The following is a 19,646-nucleotide window of genomic DNA, read 5'->3' as shown; positions in this document are numbered from 1 at the left end:
ACAAAAATAGTTCAGACACCATTTAAGTTGTATGAACAATTAGGTCAACATCAGTAACTCAAATTTGCATTATGCGGTCTGAAATACCCATTCATAGAAAAGTACCAATATTCTGGTAGGTACATTCCTTTTATGTAGTTGTATGTGAAAAATCAAGTCAGGTCTATCAAAGGCTGGCAACATGTTTAAAATAGCACATTTATTTACTTTTTAATCATTATATTACTGCATCTTTTCTTGCTTTTGGAGGAAAGTTATCCTTATTAAACTATCTTTTCTTACAAACTGGAGACTTATATATTAAAAAGTATTTGGAAATTTCCTGAAATTAAGTTTTACAGATTAATTATTGATTTTAGGCACATTTAAATTGAACATCTCTATTGCCTTGTCTCCCAAGGATTTCCTATTTAGTTTCTTAAGAGCAAGCAAATGAAACACTATCAATTAGCATTTCCTATTTAAAAACTAATTGATTACAAACACTGGACAAACCACATCAAATAATTGTCTCTAGAAGAACAAATTATGTACTACTTATTACTTAATGATAATCTGATATGATTTAGTAATTTTTATCCTGTATTTTCAATACAATCTGGTAACTTCCAGTGATATTAAATCGGGTTTAACAGTGATATGTTGAAAAATTTTAAACAAGATGAACAAATCTAAACTCAGAAGGCACTGTCTTTTTAATTGCTGTTCTTTAATACTTACCTTATTGCTTAACTTCTCTCTTAGAAGAAAGGGTCATTTTTTCCTTATCCTTTTCCTCTCCAGCGAATCTCTACCATGCACCCAATAGGGACTCAAAACCTTGGAGATGATTTTTGATTCCTTGTCTTTCTTTTCTAGCTTCTTCAAATCCTAAATGATTTCCTGATTCTGTCAGTTTATCTTCACCTTCCTCACTGAAATCCCTTCTTTTCCATGCAAATTTCTCATCTTGGTAACACCCCTTAGTTTTTCTGTCCCTCAGCCACTTCAAAAAGCTGACACAAATCTGGTCTCGTACTCCAGGTGATGCTTTCAGTTTTATCCATGTGACCATCACACCGGTCTCAACTTCCATATGCAAATCAGGTCTCTTATGACTCCATGTAAGCCTGCCTTTGTCTTTTCTTAGTTTGTTTTTTTTTTCCCCCATTTCCAAGGCTTATAGGTCTGTGGGTCCTTTTTCTCTTCCTATTCTGTCTCAGCTTTTGGTTTTCTAGCCCTAGAGATTTAAGAAACTTCACCTGATCTGTCTTTGAAGTTGTCCCCAAATTGAGCATGCTGTTTAACTGGACGATCCCTAGAGCTCTGCTCCAGCCTTTTTTCCTGTGATTCTTCCTCTGATTTTCTTCTAAGAAAAAAGTCTCACTTTTTTTCTGGCATTTCTAGATATTTTTAGTTTACCAAACTTTACCGTTATTGAATTGTGTATTTGTTGCTGTTGTAACTAGAGGATGAAACTAAATAAACATTGTGATGCACAAAATCAAAAATTGTTCAACTATTTTGGGAAGTGATAGGCATTGGAAATTAGTGATTGTGTCCTGGAACTGGATAAATCTCTCCCCTCTCTAGCTGAGCAAGATGGAGGCCCACTCATGGGAATATGTATCCATATGTGTATGTACAATGGGAATACTTCCAGCAACTGGGCTCATACAATGTCCACCCAGCAGTTGCCCCTGGACCTCCCAGTCTCCCCAGTCACTGGCGGCTTGTGGAGATGGGCTGGTGGCTCCTGTGATGGGACCGGGAGAAGACAGACCAGGGTGTTTGTTGAACACCTTTCTGCCAATATCTGTCTGTGCTCCTTTGTGAGAAGGCCTTTATCACACACCCAAACATGGATTGCCTTCAGATATGGCTAAAGTTTCACTCTAAAGGGGTACATGACACAAGAAGTGTTGGATTTTCTTATTGTTCTGTTTATGTGAGTGTAAACTTCAAATGAGAATATAAATCAGGAATTCTGCTCTGTTCTTGTTCACATAATCAAAGGAATAACTGTACTGATTTGTACTCTTCTCACTTATGCCCTGCGATAGGACACGGGGCAATGCTCACAAACTGGAGCACAGGAAGTTCCACCTCAACATGAGGAAGAACTTCTTTACTATAAGGGTTCCACTGGAACAGGCTCCCCAGGGAGGTTGTGGAGTCTCCTACCTTGGAGACTTTTAAGACCCGTCTGGATGCGTTCCTGTGTGACCTGCCCTAGACTAGATGGTCCTGCTCTGGCAGGGGGGTTGGACTCGATGATCTCTGGAGGTCCCTTCCAACCCCTAACATTCTGTGATTCAGTAGAACTACTTTTAAAAGCACTGATGATGGAACAGTAGTTTATACGAAGTTAGCAGAAAAAGAGCAATATTTCTGCAGTGAAAAATTTCATATTCTCACCAATGAATTATTCTCTAATTCTAATTAGGATTGTTTTCTTCTTTTCCCGAAACGTATCAAAACATTACCTCAGTGTTTAACACAAAGCAACCTGCAATGTTTGCTTATTTTTTATATTTTCCAAAGGAAAGTGTCATTTCACTGAATTCTGTACAGTACTACTTCAGAAGGAAATGAGAATTTATATACTGTGCTTGCAGACTGGGGCCCAACTAACTCTTACCATCACTGAATGATCAGGAATATACCAGCCTTTTGTGCTGGAAACACTGATTCAGGTGTTTAGAATAAAAAGTCTGGAAAAAAGGTTTCTCTACCTTGCTTTCTCTTGCCCTTAGTATGCCCTTAGGTTACCTTTCCTTCCTAACTGAATAGAAAAAACTTCCTTTCTCTCTACCTCTTACTCCAGGTAGTTCATGTTCTCATGTTATTAATAGATGCCAGAAGCTAGAGCTGGGTCTTAAAAAAAAATACCTGAAGCCCCATAATAACATATCAAGAGGCAGCAGTAGTAACATTTTTATGGACAGATCAAGTATAAATTTGATACTTGTATGCTTGACTGCTCAGTAACTCCGATAGTATTTTGTACATATTTTGATATGTCATCTTTTTAACATAGTTGTTGTAATACCTTAATATCTGTTTTTCATGGAGGCTTTTAGAAGCTCACCACCGTTGCTTGAAAAGATTTTGCCTCCTTTTTTTCAACCATTTTGTCCATGAATCAATGTAGCAGGATTTTCTGTTTGATTTTAGAGCTTATCTAAAGATACCCTGTTAGAAATTTGAAGATTTTCATCACTTATTTTCTGAAAGGTTATTTTCTTTTTTAGTGAGTGCTAGCTGAGTTTTTTTCCCACTGCTATTCTGTATTAATTAATACTGTCATATCCTATACTAAAGTTGCTGTGTTTTTCAAGACATTTCTTCTATTTGATGTACCTGACATTAGACAGATGCCTGGATGTGAGTCCAACATGGCCCCAAAACACTGTTTCCTGACTTCTATTGACCGATGGGTTTTATGATATGATTTTCAACTTTCTGTTTTTCTTTTTGCCTACGGGCCTACCTCTCTGCTTTGTCACCCCGCTTTTCAGCTGGTGTAGTTTCACTGGATCAATGTATAGTAAAATGAAATTGCTACTAGAGAATCACAGAGTGGTGAATGTTGGGAATGACCTCTGGAGATCATCTCATCCAACCCCCTTGCTAAAGCAGCTTCCCATAGAGCAGGTTGCCCAAGATCACATCCAGCTGGATTTTGAATTTCCCTGGAGAAGAAGATTCTACAACCTCTCTGGGCAGCCTGTTCCAGGTATCGGTCACCCTCACAGGGAAACAGTTTTTCCTTATGTTTGGGTGGAACTTTCTGTGCACCAGTTTGTTCCCATTACCCCTTGTCCTGTCACTGGGCACCACTGCAAAGAGTCTGGCCCCTTCTCCTTGACATTTGCTCTTTAGATATTGATAAGATCCCCTCTCAGTCGTCTCTTCCTCAGGCTAAACAGACCCAGGTCTCAGACTTTTTTTTTTTCATGATATGCACTGGTTTCCAGAATATTCCTCCAGAGTAGAGGATTGAGCTATACAGTTCCAATTCTCGTAGTTTTGTGATGGCTTTTTCTTTCTGTAATGAAGCAGGTCTCCATTTTAGCAGCAGTTGGAGACCACAGTTTCTAAAAGGAAATTAAACTAGAGTCAAGAGGGACTGAACATATTTTCTAGCTTGGTGGGTGGTTTTGTTTGTTTGTTTTTTTCTGTTTTGTTTTGTTTTTTTTTTTTTAAATTTTACTCTCTACACAAAAAAACTGTTTTGTGAAGAAAACACTTCTTTTATAAGAAAGCTACAAGCAGGCAAATTTCACATATGCTGAGTCTTGCATATGTCTCAGCAGTAGATTTGACTGGTAGGTTCACTCTCCGGATTTGGCTCTATCTGTCCCCTGTTCTCATCAAAGTACTGGTGTGCCTTGTCATACCTGTTACAGAGTGGCATCATCCTTCTTTTTCTTATATTTAAGCAGTCTGTAGCTGAGCAGCCATTAACACTAGTGACTTTTGGAGCTGTTCTGCAATCTAGTGGAACTGCTTGGCAAAGTTTGAAAAACTTGCATCCACTCAAGCTGGTCTATGCTGAGGTTTCCATTTGTACAGAAAAGGTTTAACCTCCAAAATCTATGTAGTGAATGTTTATGTGAATATCCAAGCATTTCTCCATAGTGGCATGTTCTAAGTAGGCACATGCAGTGTATTTTGGAGAATGTTTTCGTTGCTTAATTTTTTGTGTGTTTCCTATAAAATGCATTGTGACATATACTCAATTTAAGGGAAATGAACATTCCATTCATTATCCTAGTGTAACAGCCTGTATTAATTTGTCCAAAAACTTAAAGCACAAACTGGTCTTTATGTTAAGAAGGTTCCTTTATAAATAATGCAGAGTTTGTAGCCTAAATAAATGTCAGACCTAACATTTTCCAGATGGTGAGAGATGTATAGACACAAGGAGCTACGAAAAATATTTTCCAGTTCTTTACATTTCAACATGTGCATGTTTTCTACTTCAGACTGATTTATTTAGGCTTGTAGCAATAGAAAGCTGTATTTGATTAGATCATTATCATCTCTCTGGTTACCACAGAGATGCACGGTGGTGCAAAAGGAACTGTAATTATTTATTTGTTAATATCTTTGGGTTGTGTTATAATTATCTCCTATTCTGTTCTGGCGTGTCCTGTACTTAATCCATTTGGTCTGGTCTTCCTCCAGAAATGAAAGAACTTGTTGGTATTTTCTTCTTGTAATAATTTATTGTTGAAAGCATTCTTAAAAAAAAAAGCCTTGAATATTCTTTTAAATTGTGCTTATAGTTACTTAAGTTTTGCGGTTTTGATCATGGAAATTATTTGTAGGTGTAAGTAATACAGATACTAATCTTTGTATATAAACAGTCATAACATAAACAGTCTATACCCTTTTCTTAGCTCCCACAGATATTTTGCTTCAAGTTATTATGTCTCAAGTTATGATAGAAAATGTCATTTGGATATACAGCTCAATTATGTTAATTACCAGGTCCATTCACCTTTGTTACTTGCCATTCATATTTACCATTTGTTTTAACATGATGTTTTTGTGTTACAAACCTTGAAAGTAGTTTTTATAAGGCTCTACCAAATTTTTGAAGGTGTGTATGTATTATTATGATCAATCATATGTCACAGGCTGTGTTGATAGATTAGTGCAAGAATATGAGAGCTGCAGTGAATGTTTGGAGTAACAGAAAATAATTAAACTGATCAAGGGACACTACTCCTATTTTGAGTCACAATTTTAAAAGAGATGAACAGTTGGAGACACTTTCTCTGCCACCTTAGGATAATTTTATACAGATAAAAAAACCTAAAATAAAATCCTAGTTTGGTTAAGCATACAGTCTGTCCATCAACATTTCCTTCCTATCTTTTATTATATGTGGGGCTATTTTTTTCCATTAAGTATTTGCAGTTTTGTTTTACTACTTGTTTAGCTTCTCCACCAGGTATCAGAAATAGCTATTCTTCAGTGATGATGGATGACATGATCTTTTTGTTCTGTAAGCTGTCTTGGAGTTTAGTGAATTAAAGGTGTATGGAAATGCCAAATTCCACTACCTATTTGGCAGTTTACGAGTAATAATATTTGTCCTGGTTTAGAAGGCAGAATTGTGTTCCCCCTCCCTTATCCCTTAGTTTTCCCAGGTAGAGATAAACAAAGGAAGGCAGGGGTAATGAAAGCTTTACACCAATTGAAAATTAATAAAAGTGAAATATATTATTTAACAGGGAACAGAAAGGAAGAAGGGTAGGGATTACCAGGGTAAAGGGTTTATAGGGATAACAAAATAAGAAGGGGTAAATTTCCAAAAATACAAAACCAAAACGCTGTGTTGAAGATCCCTGGAACTGGATCTTGCTGGATTGAGGTGGATTGAAGCTGGATGGACAACACTTAGATGTGGAGGGAGGCAGGGAACGAGTCTGGAGAACAGGCCCGAGTCCCAAGAGGGCCAGGGCCACGCGCAGCACAGGGAACCACAAACAGCAGCAGCAAAACAGCGTGGCCGGCTGCAGGGTCCCAGCAGAGAGGGAGGTTGCCTCCCTCGCCCCCCCTTTTATAGACCCCAGCAGGAAGTCCTGAAGACAGGAAGAGGGGAGTGGGAATAGAACAGGTCTCCGCCTCTTTTCATTCATGGTCACTCCTGGTTTTAGATTTCAGATCTCCACCCACCAGGGGAAGTAGGAATTTCAAACCATCACAGTATTTTAATTACTTTTTATAGAATGTTGCCCAGTTTCAAGTATTTTGTTATAATTTTCTGTTTTCATCTAGGTTCTTTCTTAAAAGTAGTGTTTAATTGTGTTTATTATGGCTTCTACTTCTTTTCTTCACTCCCAAGAACTATTAAAATTACCCATTAGTGCTGACACTAATCTCTTCTGTTATCTACCATATAGTAGCAGAAATGGCCAGCCATGATTAGAATAGAAACACTGCACGGAAAAATTGCCACTAAGATATAAAAGTCTTTAAAGGTCATAATAAGAAAAACTGAAATATAATGTTTGTAGTAATCACATACTAACAGAATTTTTTTAAAGGAAGCTTGCATATCTGAATATTTATAAAGATGGTATCAGTGTGGTGCAAAATATGCTAATACAGTGACTCTGAATTGTATTCTAGATAAGTGTATATTTTTGTGTGTAAGATTTTGGGCTGGACGGCAAGGAAAGACATTAAAAAGTTGTAAATTTTTTTTAAACTGAGAGCTCTTTTAAGAGGTGTTAGCAGCCACTACTAGAGATAAATGTTGGAATCTTCAAAAGCAAGTGAAATGTCTGCTTTTTATAGATGAGGGAGCCCATTCATCTGCTCTCCCACCTTTGTATGTGAAGTGAAAATCTAAACCCCCTAGGATTCATGACTGCTGTTCTTCTTCTAGGATGAAATGAAGTTTAACCACTCAGAAAATTGTGTTTCACACAAATGTAGAGGCTGAAAATGCAATGACAGCAATGAAATATAGCTGTTTGAGGCCATGACTAGGCAGAGTTTGGTGGTATCCAGGTCACATCATGAAGAGTCAACAGGGAGTGAGAGGAGAAAATGGAGCACTAGGGAACACTTGCTTGATGGGCTGCTCAGCTGAGCAATGAACAGCTGTACTCTGCATAACATTATATTTTTTAAGTTTGGTATTTTCATATTTTCATGCAGAGAATTACAAAAATTGAACCTGGAAATGACAAATGCATGGATAGGTGTTGCTACTTCCAAACCTGAAAGTCCGTATAGTCTTCTGGCAAAATTTTGGTGGGAAAGCTTTTGAGTCATGTGCAAACTACAAGGATAATATCAAGCATTTTCTTCTTCTAATGTTGATGTATGAAGTCCATGTATACACAGGTGCTAAACTTGGTGCTGAAACAGATCCTAATTTCATATCAATCTCATTGGGACAAGAGGAGATGCTGCCAAAAGGAAGCTCCGTAGATCTAAGAATAATAATGCAAAATTTCGACATGGACAGGTGAAGTAAAAACTATGCTATTTCCGATAAATAAGAGTAAATTATGGCTAATAAACTTTCCTCAACGAGTGTAAATATATTTTTATTTACAAGTTTTAGTCAAGCAGTTTACCATTTTCTTACTTTCTTTATTCAGAATTACTTAGGGAATTACATCATATTAATATTTTTTTATCTGCTGGATCAGTCATCTACAGAGAGCATTGAATATAAATTTGAATACTCTTAGTTGTTTATATTGCACATATAGAGAAAAAGTTAATGATAACATTTCTGAATGGAGCACTGTGAATTTTAGAATCAGATTCTAAATACTTATTCTCAAGTAGTTTTTCCAGTCTTGATGAGGCAGATAGGACTAGAAAATGTAATATAGAGATGACCAAATAAATCTTTGCAACTCTTCATTGTGTCATGCCAAAGGAGTCAAGTGTTGTCTCTGTCGAGTAATATTAAGGTGTTATTCACCTGAGAAAGCTTTAAAAGATCCCCACTCACTGGCCAGGACCAATATAAGACGCCTATATTTATTTTGGAAATAAAAAAAAAAAAAGAAAAAATAAACTATTCTGTTCTGTCATAGTCAAAGCAATAGCTGTGTTCAAGACCATTATTATTTTCCTTGTATGGTTCCACAGATGGATATTTTCTGCATAAAAGCTGTCTCACTGGGAGACTTGGAGGAAGTTCTGATTAGCCATGATGGAGCTGGTCCAGGTAGGATTTAACTTCCTAGAGACCAATCTGGTTTTGAGTCCTTTTAAAACACAATGCACTTTATTTATATTGCATCCTTCACACAAAATGTGACAGAAGGTCTTGCAGTGATAAAAAGTCTTCCTGCAGACTGGTCACCGTGATGGGATGGTGAAAAACTGTGGTAATGGACAGCAAACAGGACATGAGTTTAACGTCAAATACTGTCATTTCACTCTTTGTTTTCAAGTTGATCTATATGAAAGCACTATTTGTTTGCATACAAAAAAATCATGAAAGCATTGCTCACACAGGTAAAACAATCCTTCATTAGATACAGAGTGAAGACCAGCCAGAATAGAATTTAAAATATGCTCAACAGATGCTCAACTACCAATCAAATTTTAAGAAGCTATAGCATAATGTCCTTGCTGCTTTGGGCAGTTTTGGTAAAAAAAATTTGGTAAAATATGGTTACTTATTTAACCTGTGCAAGTCAATGTGGAGCTGTCTCAGCAAGTGACATTGCATTCAGCTTGTATGATTTTTAGAAAAAAAAAAGAGAGAAGTTTGGGTACAGGCCCTTGAGGTGTGCATCTCTGGAATGATGTAAATGAAGAGACAGCTAGCATTTAAAAGCACTGAAGATGTAAATACTGTAAACATGTTTGTGGATTTGTAGCTGTGAAGAAGTGAAGTGAAGAGAAGATCTTTAAGGCAGTTCAGGGCCATACTGAAAAAAAAAAAAAACAGCACCTTTAACCTACTCTTTTCTGAAATAACCTCAAGCAACACTCATCTTGCTGACCATCTGTACTCTCTAGGGCTCTGAGTAGACTTGTCACCTTATTAGTGCAGCCTTGGTGTGGGTGTAAACTTGATTCTTGTATATCTGCAGTTCTCTAGAGTTTTCTGCCTTTGGCTGAATGGATGATCATATACCTGAGAGTTTCACATCCTAGTAGGCCAAGACATAACAGAAAAGACAGTGTGGTGGAGCCTACCTTTGCTCTGTCCCCCAGGACACCACAAGCTCTTCCCTCCTCTCTCCTTTAACAGGTAGTGTGGCCATACCATAGAATCAGTATTACAAATCTGCAGCCAGACTCAGCTATCTTAAGCTGTTCTTTGACAATGGAGTTTAAAATTGCGTTTTAGGAGGAGAGTCTCAACAGGACAATGGATTGAATTCTATCTATAACAAAATTTCTGCCTTGGTAATTAAGATGATTTCTCATTGTACTCAGCACAGGCAGACCTCACAGATCTCTTTTGAACTGTATCCAAAACTAGTCCCAGATAAGCATGGCCTGAAGTGACCAGGGCCTTTGAGACCTGGAAAAGGATGGTCAGTCAGGAAAGACCATCTAGAGACCCAGTCTTTTGGGTGTTGTGAGTTGGAAAAGAGAGGTCCTTTATGCTGGGCCTGCCTGAGTGATAGGGCAGAAAGTCTTTACTCTTGGAGGCTGTCTTAGCTGCATCATGGAATGTATACCTTCTTTGGGGCTCATAAACTGCAGGGATCTTCTCTCACAGCCACTGTGAAAGAGGAAAGAAGAAGACTTTTGTCCTAGACTGCAGGGTTTTAGCATTGGTTAGTTATGAGTCACTAAATTATGTGTCTTTGCTGAAAGAACCTTCTTCTCCGTAGAAATCTTCCATACATATTTGTAAATTTACACAAGTGGTGCTTTTAATCTTCTCTTGGCCTGTTTCATTGTGACCTGCCTGATTGCTGGTGAATCTTGAGGATAGGAGGGTGACAGAAGCTTGCAGCATACCCTGGGCCTGATGTCTTGCTCCATGTACTGCCTGGGCAAGTCCAAGACTGCTGCTTTCTAGTGACTTCCAGGCTCAGATGCATGAGAATAAATAGGACAGTTGTCTGCTTCTAACCAAAACATCCCTCATGCTGTTTTGCTACATTGTGCTGATAAATAATGATATGAGTCAGGCAAAACCTGGTAAGCAATATGACAAATTGTGAGTGGTGCAGACACAGTGAGAACAGGATATTTGAAAAGGGCTTTGTCAGGAGAACTGTACCAGTTGCTAGGATGGTTATTGGAAGTGATCTAAGAGATCAGCACAAGTGTGATGGTGCTGACTGCTGTTGGGGAGAGGATGAATTCAGTAGCCTGATACAAATGCGGCTGCACAGCTCCATGCCTGCTGGTTCCAACAGTAGCAAGTCTGAGTATGTGCTCCCAGTAGGCACACAAAAAACCCCACATTTATAAAACACATACATGTATGTACAGGCCAGTCATGCATGTCAACACAGACAAGAACTCAGCACACACAAACACCTGTTACCCTCTCCAGCTGATCAGAATGACAGTCCATCCATGGCAAATATAAATGCATTTACAGTATGGATGTATAAGGTCTCCAGTAGCTGGACTTAAACACTCAGTCTATCCAGTCTCTGGCCCTGGTTCCTCAGATCCTCAGTTTTCTCAGTTACTGGCACCTAGACATGAAAAGCCCCTTCAAGGCTGCAACCCCACACAATTTGCATATGAGAGGTCTTAATGATTTGTTAATTAATACTCTTGTATATGCAATAACAACTTCCCTCAGAGAGGACCAAATTTTCTAGCTTTCACTCTGATCTCAGTTAACTGTATAAACAGAGTTGTCCCAACATCCTCCTCACTGTTCACAGGGAATGGAAATATGTAGCTCGGATGTGAATGGTGCTGGCAGTTCACAGATATATGCATATACTTTTCTTCAAGGCAAAAAAAAACCCCACCCCTTTTAAAATAAAAATGGAGCAAGGCAGAGAAGAATCAACATTGTACCTCTTGTGATAGGCACAGAATAACAGCGCTTTCATTCTGCTAATAGAGCTTCACTATTTCGCTGTTTTAATATGATTCGTGTTTCTGCTGGAAAAAGGTAATCTGGCTTTTTTCTTTAAATTTATTTTTTAAAAATGAATTATTTCACATCAGAAACTTTTGTCATTTCAACACACGCAATGGATGTGTTGTCCCTGGATAAGATCACCATCAAGTATAAAGAAGGAAAGGAAGCTCAGGAGGTTGTATTTCCTTGGACTAGGTATGTTGTTCACGGAGAAAAAGAATTTGTTATGCTACTGGCAACCTAAAGAAAAGATTGCAGAAGAGGCATGTGCACACAACTGAAAAAAATGAACAATGCCCCAGAGTTTTTCCACATACAAATAATGTAAAATTTTGCCATGGAAGACAAAGAACAAAGTTGTATCGGAGGGAGTCTCAGCCCTCCGATACAAAGAAGCTCAAACTGAAATGTTGCACAGGAGGAAAGATGCATTGATCTTTTTTAAAATCAGAACTATATGAAGACCTCATGAAAACAAATGAGCTTTCAGTTCTTAATCTTTTAAGAAGCATTATGTGTAAAGGTCTAGCTGCACTGATTTTGGTCAGTTTATCTTTCTCTGTTACTGAAAACCTTATATAGATCCTGGGAATCTTTGGAAAGACCTTTAACTTTTCTCCTGAAGGAAAGCTACAATACTTCCTCTCGTTTGGTAAATCTCTACTTGTATAGGTCTAGAATTTTGCTGCCAAGGGGAATATTAAAAAATGCTTGATTCTCTCAGTTCTAAAAATTCTAAACAGCCTGTTCTTCCAAATTTTCTTTTTATCTAAGGCAACGGCAACCTGAACTTTTAGCAGTCATTGAGCTGAATTATATGGCTATACCAGAAAAAAATCTGTAACATCAAGCCAATAGATGAAAATAAGAATTTCTCTGTTATTTATGTATTAGTATATGAAATACAATAGAAATAATTTGAAGAATTGTATGTTAGATCCAGTTAATTATATTCTGTAGTATATGGTTTTCAGAATTTACCAATATGAGTTATATGAGTGTAATAGTTTCCATGTTATCTTGAGAACTGTGACTTAAAGTCTTGAAAATCTTTAAGGGTTCAGTAGAGTCAGCTCCCCTCCCTTTGGAATCCTACATGTTTACAAAAAAAAACCCAGGGTTTCAGTTTGCAAGATTCCTGGAAATGACTAGTTAAGAACCACTTATTCATTTCAGAACTATAATTCTGATGATCAGGTTTTCAGTTTAGTTTTCATTTTTGGCTATTAGGCTTTTTAATTTATTTGCTAAAAGATGGCTAAAAAAAAAAAAAAAAAGGTGGTTATCAGAAGAGTAGATGAATGACAGAATTGTTTCTATACTTTCAAGGAGATTTTTATGACGCTTCTCTAAAAGGCTGGACACTTAATGAAGACACTGGCTCTATAAAACTACCTTGTCAAAAAGAAATTGTTGAGCTCTAAGAAAAAGATTAGGGGCAATATATATAGAACTAGAGGAGTTTTGCCTGCAGTCTGTGTGTGCTACCAATGTGTCAAAGTTTGCTTTCTATTTTCAGAAACTGGTAGTGATCTTTTGTTTCTTAGGAGGGAATGAGGAGCTAGGTCACAAAAGTTGATCAAGCTATTTAGTGCAACAATAGTTGAAATACAGTGGAGTTTGGCCTGTATGCATAAAGAGATTTATTCGTAGAGATGTTACATAGAAGAAATTAAAAATATTATGGATTCTTGGGTTTAAACAAATACAGCATCAACTAACAGAATAGAAGCTGATAGTGAACATGTATTTATTTTTAAATGAAATTGTTAAAGGCTGTAAAGTGTTGTTATATCAGCATGGGGGATCAGCCAAAAGAAGTATGGCTTGTTGTGAAATGATATTCTGGGAAAAATCCTTAAATTCATCAGTATGAAAGAAAAGGAAAGTAAAAAGAGAAGTTCAGTTAATTACTGGAGATCTACAGAATGTTTAGAAACTTCCAGATTAGCAGGAGTTATATATCGTTTTAAATATAATTAAAACTAAAAACAGAAGGTTATATAACCTCCCCAAATGTACACCTGATTCTCTGATCATGTAAATGCTTAATATTATATGAAGTACATTAGATTAAATACTATAGTACTTCATATGGCTACTATGAAAATTCCTATTTGCCTGGAGCAGAGTGAGCCAAATTCTCCTAATACAAGGGCCTAATAAGGCCAACTATGATGAATGTATAAAAGAAAATTTGATCTAGGAAGTAGTCTCAAGGCATAATGTGATAAAAAAGTATAAAAACACTATTGGAGAGAGAAGGTAATTGTCAGATTACTTTTGATATACTGATAATAACTGTTAATCTTACTACTTTTGTTTTAGCAGTGAAAGATGGTTAGTTGCATATCAAGATGATGGGAAAACTGAGAGGGAGCTAACTGCCAAAAGTATTTTGTTAAAAGTTGTGTTATAACAATATAGTATAGACTTAATGCCTAGCTACTACTGAAGAGCCCTTTTCAATAAGAACATAACTTCAGAAGAAAAGTGATAATAAAGCTTTCTTACAGTTGTTTTTTTCCCCCTGTCTATAATTTAGAGGATGGCAATTCAGTGAAGGCATTCTTTAAAGGTAAGAGTTGTTTTCTACGTCATTGTTTTTGCTGTTCGAATTTAACCTGTAAGTCAGTGTTGTGACAAATATGTGAGCAAGTGACCTCGTTGTACATGCAAACTATCAAGTGTGAGAACAAATGAAGACAAATGGACTGGCAATAGTCTACAGAAAGGACTAGGCCTTTATAAATAATTGAGAAATATATGCAGGTCATAAACCATTTTGGGTTTTCTTCATATTTCTACTCTTCTGTCCTGAAATCAGCCTGGAATTCCTCTGAGAAGAGATTCAAGTGTTGTTTTGTTTATCCTAATGTCACTGTCATTTAATACATGGGGACAGGTCCCCTAGCAAACATCAGCAAGTTGAAAAATACATTGTGAAGTGTCAGTGGAAGCATTTTCAGGTCAAAATCCAACAGAGTATTCCCAAAGTAGCCGGAAATAGTACAGGTTTAAACTCTAAACCCATTAGTGAAACTAAATGTAGTATATGTATCCAGTTGAAAAAATCTGCTTGAATTAATGAAAATATTTTAATAAAAATCTACCCACCCAGCTTTCAGTTTCTATACCCACAAAACCAGCCTCATACTGGTACTGTAGTATGCTAGTACCTCCCAAGTGTTTAAAATGTGAGATACTATCTCTGTGTTTCTCCCTAACCAGAAAAGAGAAACAAACTGGCGCAAGTATCTTTATGAATATTTAACTGTAAATGCATATTCTGTACCACTGTGTATGGGAACTCTGCAGGAGAAACTAAGGTAAAAAAAGTAGCATTTAAATTTATCTATGAAAACAACGACTTACCTTCATAGGATGAGTCCCGATCTCTGTCTAACTCTAGTTTCAGTGAAAATTAAATCATTTGCATTCATTCAAACAGCTTAGTCAACAGCTTTATTGTTCCATGGCAAGATAACTTTGACAGGAGCAGACTGATTAACTCAGGTAAGTAAAAACTTTCCCATGGAGAAATTTGGTTTTCACAAAAGTGATTTGAAATTAGATTCTGCATTTTGCTAAGTGCACAATTCAGAGATGTGGCCATAATATCTATTTGACCTTACATTCAGGAAACAGGCTGTATTTTACTACTAATTTAAGTTGTTTGTTTTTTTTTTTCTTTCCCAGTGCAGCTTCATTTTTGATTATGCTATAGTAAGCAGGCAGTGATGCACAGAGTGCTGGGAGCCTGTGCACATCCAGAACAGTTAGACACAACATATGATTATGAGAAGAAAGGAGTGGCTTATTGTTAACAGGTTTTTGAAACGTCACACTGTCAAGATGTCCAGGAGTACCCAAAGATTGTGTGCTGATTGCTTACATTGAGATAATAGGTTCCGAATAATGAAGGTATAAAGGGGAAGAACATTTTTAGGAAGTATTCTGCCAATTAGCTGTGCATCAGCTTAACCTGAATTGCTCTTTACCCATCTTTTCTTTACCCAGAGGCTCATTGCAGTGAGGAACTGAGGTAGGTGAGAGACTGTGCTTTCATGCCTCATGTAAAAAAAAAAAATTACAAGTAGGACTGATATCATGATTGTTCTGTTTAATTTGTGTCATCATACTGATGATCTCATAGACCTCACATATGAAAAGACTCAGCTCTATAGGAGGGTAACAATCACAAGAGGTTTGGAAAGGTGTGTTGTACTCAGTTCTGTGTCAATTCATTATGACACAATGCCAGGGTTAGAGCTGATAAGAGAAAATTCCAGAGATGCAGAGTCTTTGAAGCCAAAGTAATTGCCTTAAATTTTCCCAGCAGCTGCAGCAGTGAAGATTTCACATGGTAGAGTGGATAGTTATGATAAGGAGTTCCATTCACAGCAGAAGTGAAAACTTTCCATGTAATATACATTTAATGAATGTGGCAAACAGTAGTGTTGATGTTATGGAGCCAGAGTTTTATGCATTCATGTGGTCACACTCTATATGAGCTGCAATCTGTAAGTGGGCTTCAGGGGAAGTTATAAAAAGTTTATTGGCATAATTCAGTGTTTGGTGATTTTTCAGGATGAGATCAATGTGCTTAGGTCAGGTCTAAAGCAAAGTTTAGAAACCAAAACGCTTTTAAGTCACTGTGAAGGTCACAAATCTCATTCTTTTTCAACCTCTTTGTTCAACCACCTAGTCAAAGAAGAAAGTTTGAAAGTCATGATTGCTAAGCAGGACCTAACAGGGCTCCTGATCCTTTTTCAGCCAGGCTGGAATTATGCCAGCTTTAAATGAAGCATAAATCCCAGATCCTTGTGAACACTGCTGCTGGTTATGGCTTCTGCCAAAAATGCAATATGGCCATATCACATTTTCTCAGCGACCCTTGTACATCTGTAGATTACAGAGTGGTTCTGGCAAATCAAGCATAGGAACAGATTTAATTGTATTCTCTTGATTCCACCTTGTATGTTTGATGCAAGACAAAAAGACAAAGTATATTGTCCTGGTAGAGGAGGCAGACAGCTGCTGTCAGCTCTTAAATGATGTTGTTTTGAGGGAGAATGGGACTTACATCATTCTTTAAAAGTTTCCTGCATTGTAGAGAATTTTGACTACTTCCCCCTTCTGTTTTCTCTATTTTCCTTTTCTGCCTCAAACTAGGTGGAGGATTGTAATAACATATAGTAAAGAATTTTCTCTCAAGGCAAGGAGACAAGACATAGTATATTCCAATGTTGTTCACACCACAGTCAATTAAAAGGAGCTGGGTTCCTGTACTGTGATTTCTGTAGGGTGCTCCATGTTATTGTGGGCTCTGTGGGTGTGAATAAAATATAGTTCAACACTGACAGAGTTCATTTTTTTTCTTGTTCAGATACTTCTAGGTTGGCTTTTCTTGTGTTGTGCAAGGTTGTTAGTATTAAGGCTTATATAAAATTCCTAAGAGAAAAAATATTCAGTAAATTCTCCCATGATTTATTTTGTTATTCCCTACTTTGCAAGTATTTGCTAATGGAATAAGAATAATCATCGGATTCCCAGATTGCAAATGGGTTGGTCCTGCTTCTAAAAAGCAATGACAATATATATTGCTGGGTGGAGACTGAATTTCCTAAAAGGATAAAATAAGAAGACTAACTTCTCTGCCTCAAGGCAACACAAATTTCTACAGTCTTCAGGAATTAAGCAACCTGCTCCTACATCTAGCAAAGTGTGAGTAGTGTTTTTTGGTCTTAAGACCTGGAATGACAGAGGAAAACAAAAAAGCTGCAATAATGTATTCTAAAAGTCATAGTGGCTATCCTTTAAAAATACATATATTTTTCATATTTTTTTAAAAAATAAATCCTTTAATCTTTTTTCCATTTTCTGAATTATATTAAGAAATGTTGACTTACCTTGCTCATTTTTGCTTATGCAGAAGTCATTGCAGGTTTGACTTTCAGAGTTTTACTGCAACTATCTTTCAGGTTCCAAACTAGTGGTGAAAAGACTTTCTGGAAGGAAATTGTTATGGCTAAAAGCCAACAAATGACCCTTGCTTCTAACATGTCTCTGGGTACATCCCTGTAATGCAAAAGCAGATGCTTGGCTATATTATTTTAGAAAAGAGGAGTTCTGAGATTTTTTTTTTCCCCCACAAAATTCTGTTTTCCCCCTACCATTCTTTTAGCAGTTGTCGTACTGATGTTTCAGAGAAAATTGCTGTATCTTTACACGTAAGTTAAAAGCACGATAATACACTAACACACTACTCACTCTGAAAGGAAGCTAATGCAGTTCAGTAGCATCAGGGTGGAAAAGTCTCTTTTTTAATATGGCCACACACAGGAAAAACCTAGAAGGCAACCTACTCAAGCCCAGCTACCTAATTTGCAGAACTTCAGAATATCCTGCAAAGAGAGATAGAAATCACTGAACACAGTATTTGTCATCAGTCTTATGTCCATTGCAACCATCCTTACCCAGTAGCTAAGTGAATATAATATTAGACAAAAGATTTTTTGCTTCTTCTGGCATGAGCAGGTTAAATGAATTTGCTGAACTGAGAGAGAATGCAGCCGGTCTGGGTTAGCTCAGTTACCAAATTGTGGAAGCATTAGAAGTAAATGTAGGAGAACAAATAGTCGTAGATGTTAAAAGGTCTTAAATCTGTTAACTGGTGATTTATTTCCTGGAAAACTCCCAAATGGTATCTTAGGCTTTCTCCAGAAATAATAATTAAAAAACCCACAATCATGGATATTAATTAAAATAAATCACCTTGCCTGAAATACCTTCTCTAAACATAATGCCTCTGAGCAGGGAACAGGCAGTTATGCATCCGCGCTTTCTCTTAACTTTGGGCTTGTTCTCTCCTGAAGCAGAGGGATATTACAAAGTGAGGAAAAAAAGCTCAGCTGGGAAACACAGTAATGGAAAATTATCTTAATTTCCTCTTTGCTGTGTTCCTGAGCCAGCCTTGAAAATGGGGCATGGTTGGAGAGGATAAGATTTTCAGGGCTATGTTGGGAGTCTTTTTGAAAATTTGAAGCTGCTCATAAACCCTCAGAGTGCTCAAAAACAGCAGAAGCTCAAAGGATGCTTGACTTCACCAAGTGTGACACCCTGAAGGGTACCACATGCCAACCTGGCACAAGGAGATAAAATTCAAAGCTGGCACATATATCAAACAACAAAAGTTCCTCATTAGGCAAAGTGTGGATGTTCCACATACTACATCTGACTCATTCCTGGAAATGACCTCAGAAAAAGAGTTCAGATGGGAGGCTCCTTTCAGCTAGTGTGTTACTCAGCAGACTGACTGTGAGATGTGTATTTGCTTGCTGTTTTGTAGCTGAGCCCAGAAGAGTCAGGGACCAGTCAGATGTAACGCAGAAACAGCTTCTATAACAAGGGGAAAAGCATAATTAACTAAAGAAAATAATCTAAAAAAACAGGGGAGTATTATAAATAATCAGTTAAAAAGCTCAGGTTTTTACCTAGTCTCCATCTCCTAGCAGGTGGAAGAGAACAAAAGGTGTGAAAAAAGCACACAGTAGTGGAAGAAACAGAATTACATCCAATTTATTTTTGAATTAAACTACTCTAGAATTTATTTTTTCAGCACATTGCATTGTAGGCTGACACACAATCAAAAATAGTTCTTTTTTTATATTAATCCTATTAGCAAATTATCATACTATAAGTCCTGATCACGGTCTAAACATAGGCTTTTGATTTCCTTCCACTGTTAACTTCCCTTTGCTCTGCAGGATTGAGTGTCTTTTCTAGAAATAACTCATTTGAATTAAGGGGGATATTTACTTTCAAGCAGTTAAATAACTAATCTACATTGTCCATCACAGACACAGGATTTTTTCCACACCTCTAATGGTTCTCTGTAGCTTCATGATTGCATTCTGGACTTCAAACATTGCTATGAGTACAGGTCATACAAAAAAATCTCTGAAAGGCCCAAGCTATGAAATGAGGTTGGTGAAAACACCTCTTTGGAATTCCCCAAATTTTGGATTCAACCTTAATGAAGGTCTTATAAGACAAAGAAACAGAATGAACTGAGAAATTAGGTTAGAAAATCTGAGAA

At 37.1% G+C, this 19,646-nt stretch overlaps 1 protein-coding gene across 1 annotated transcript in view; it reads left to right on the top strand.

Moving 5' to 3' along the window:
- Positions 1-19,646, top strand: part of RP1 (retinitis pigmentosa 1 (autosomal dominant)) — a 175,151-nt gene that overhangs the window by 80,310 nt on the left and 75,195 nt on the right. Inside the window, exon 23 of the mRNA XM_008946075.1 lies at positions 14,777-14,874. Within this exon, the coding sequence (XP_008944323.1) occupies positions 14,777-14,874 (98 nt within the window). The remainder of the gene's footprint in view (positions 1-14,776; positions 14,875-19,646) is intronic.

Source organism: Merops nubicus, unplaced genomic scaffold (genome assembly GCF_000691845.1).
Source record: "Merops nubicus isolate BGI_N331 unplaced genomic scaffold, ASM69184v1 scaffold12220, whole genome shotgun sequence".
Classification (NCBI taxonomy): domain Eukaryota; kingdom Metazoa; phylum Chordata; class Aves; order Coraciiformes; family Meropidae; genus Merops; species Merops nubicus.
Note: the sequence above shows the minus strand (reverse complement) of the source record. Positions and strands in the feature narration are given on the sequence as shown.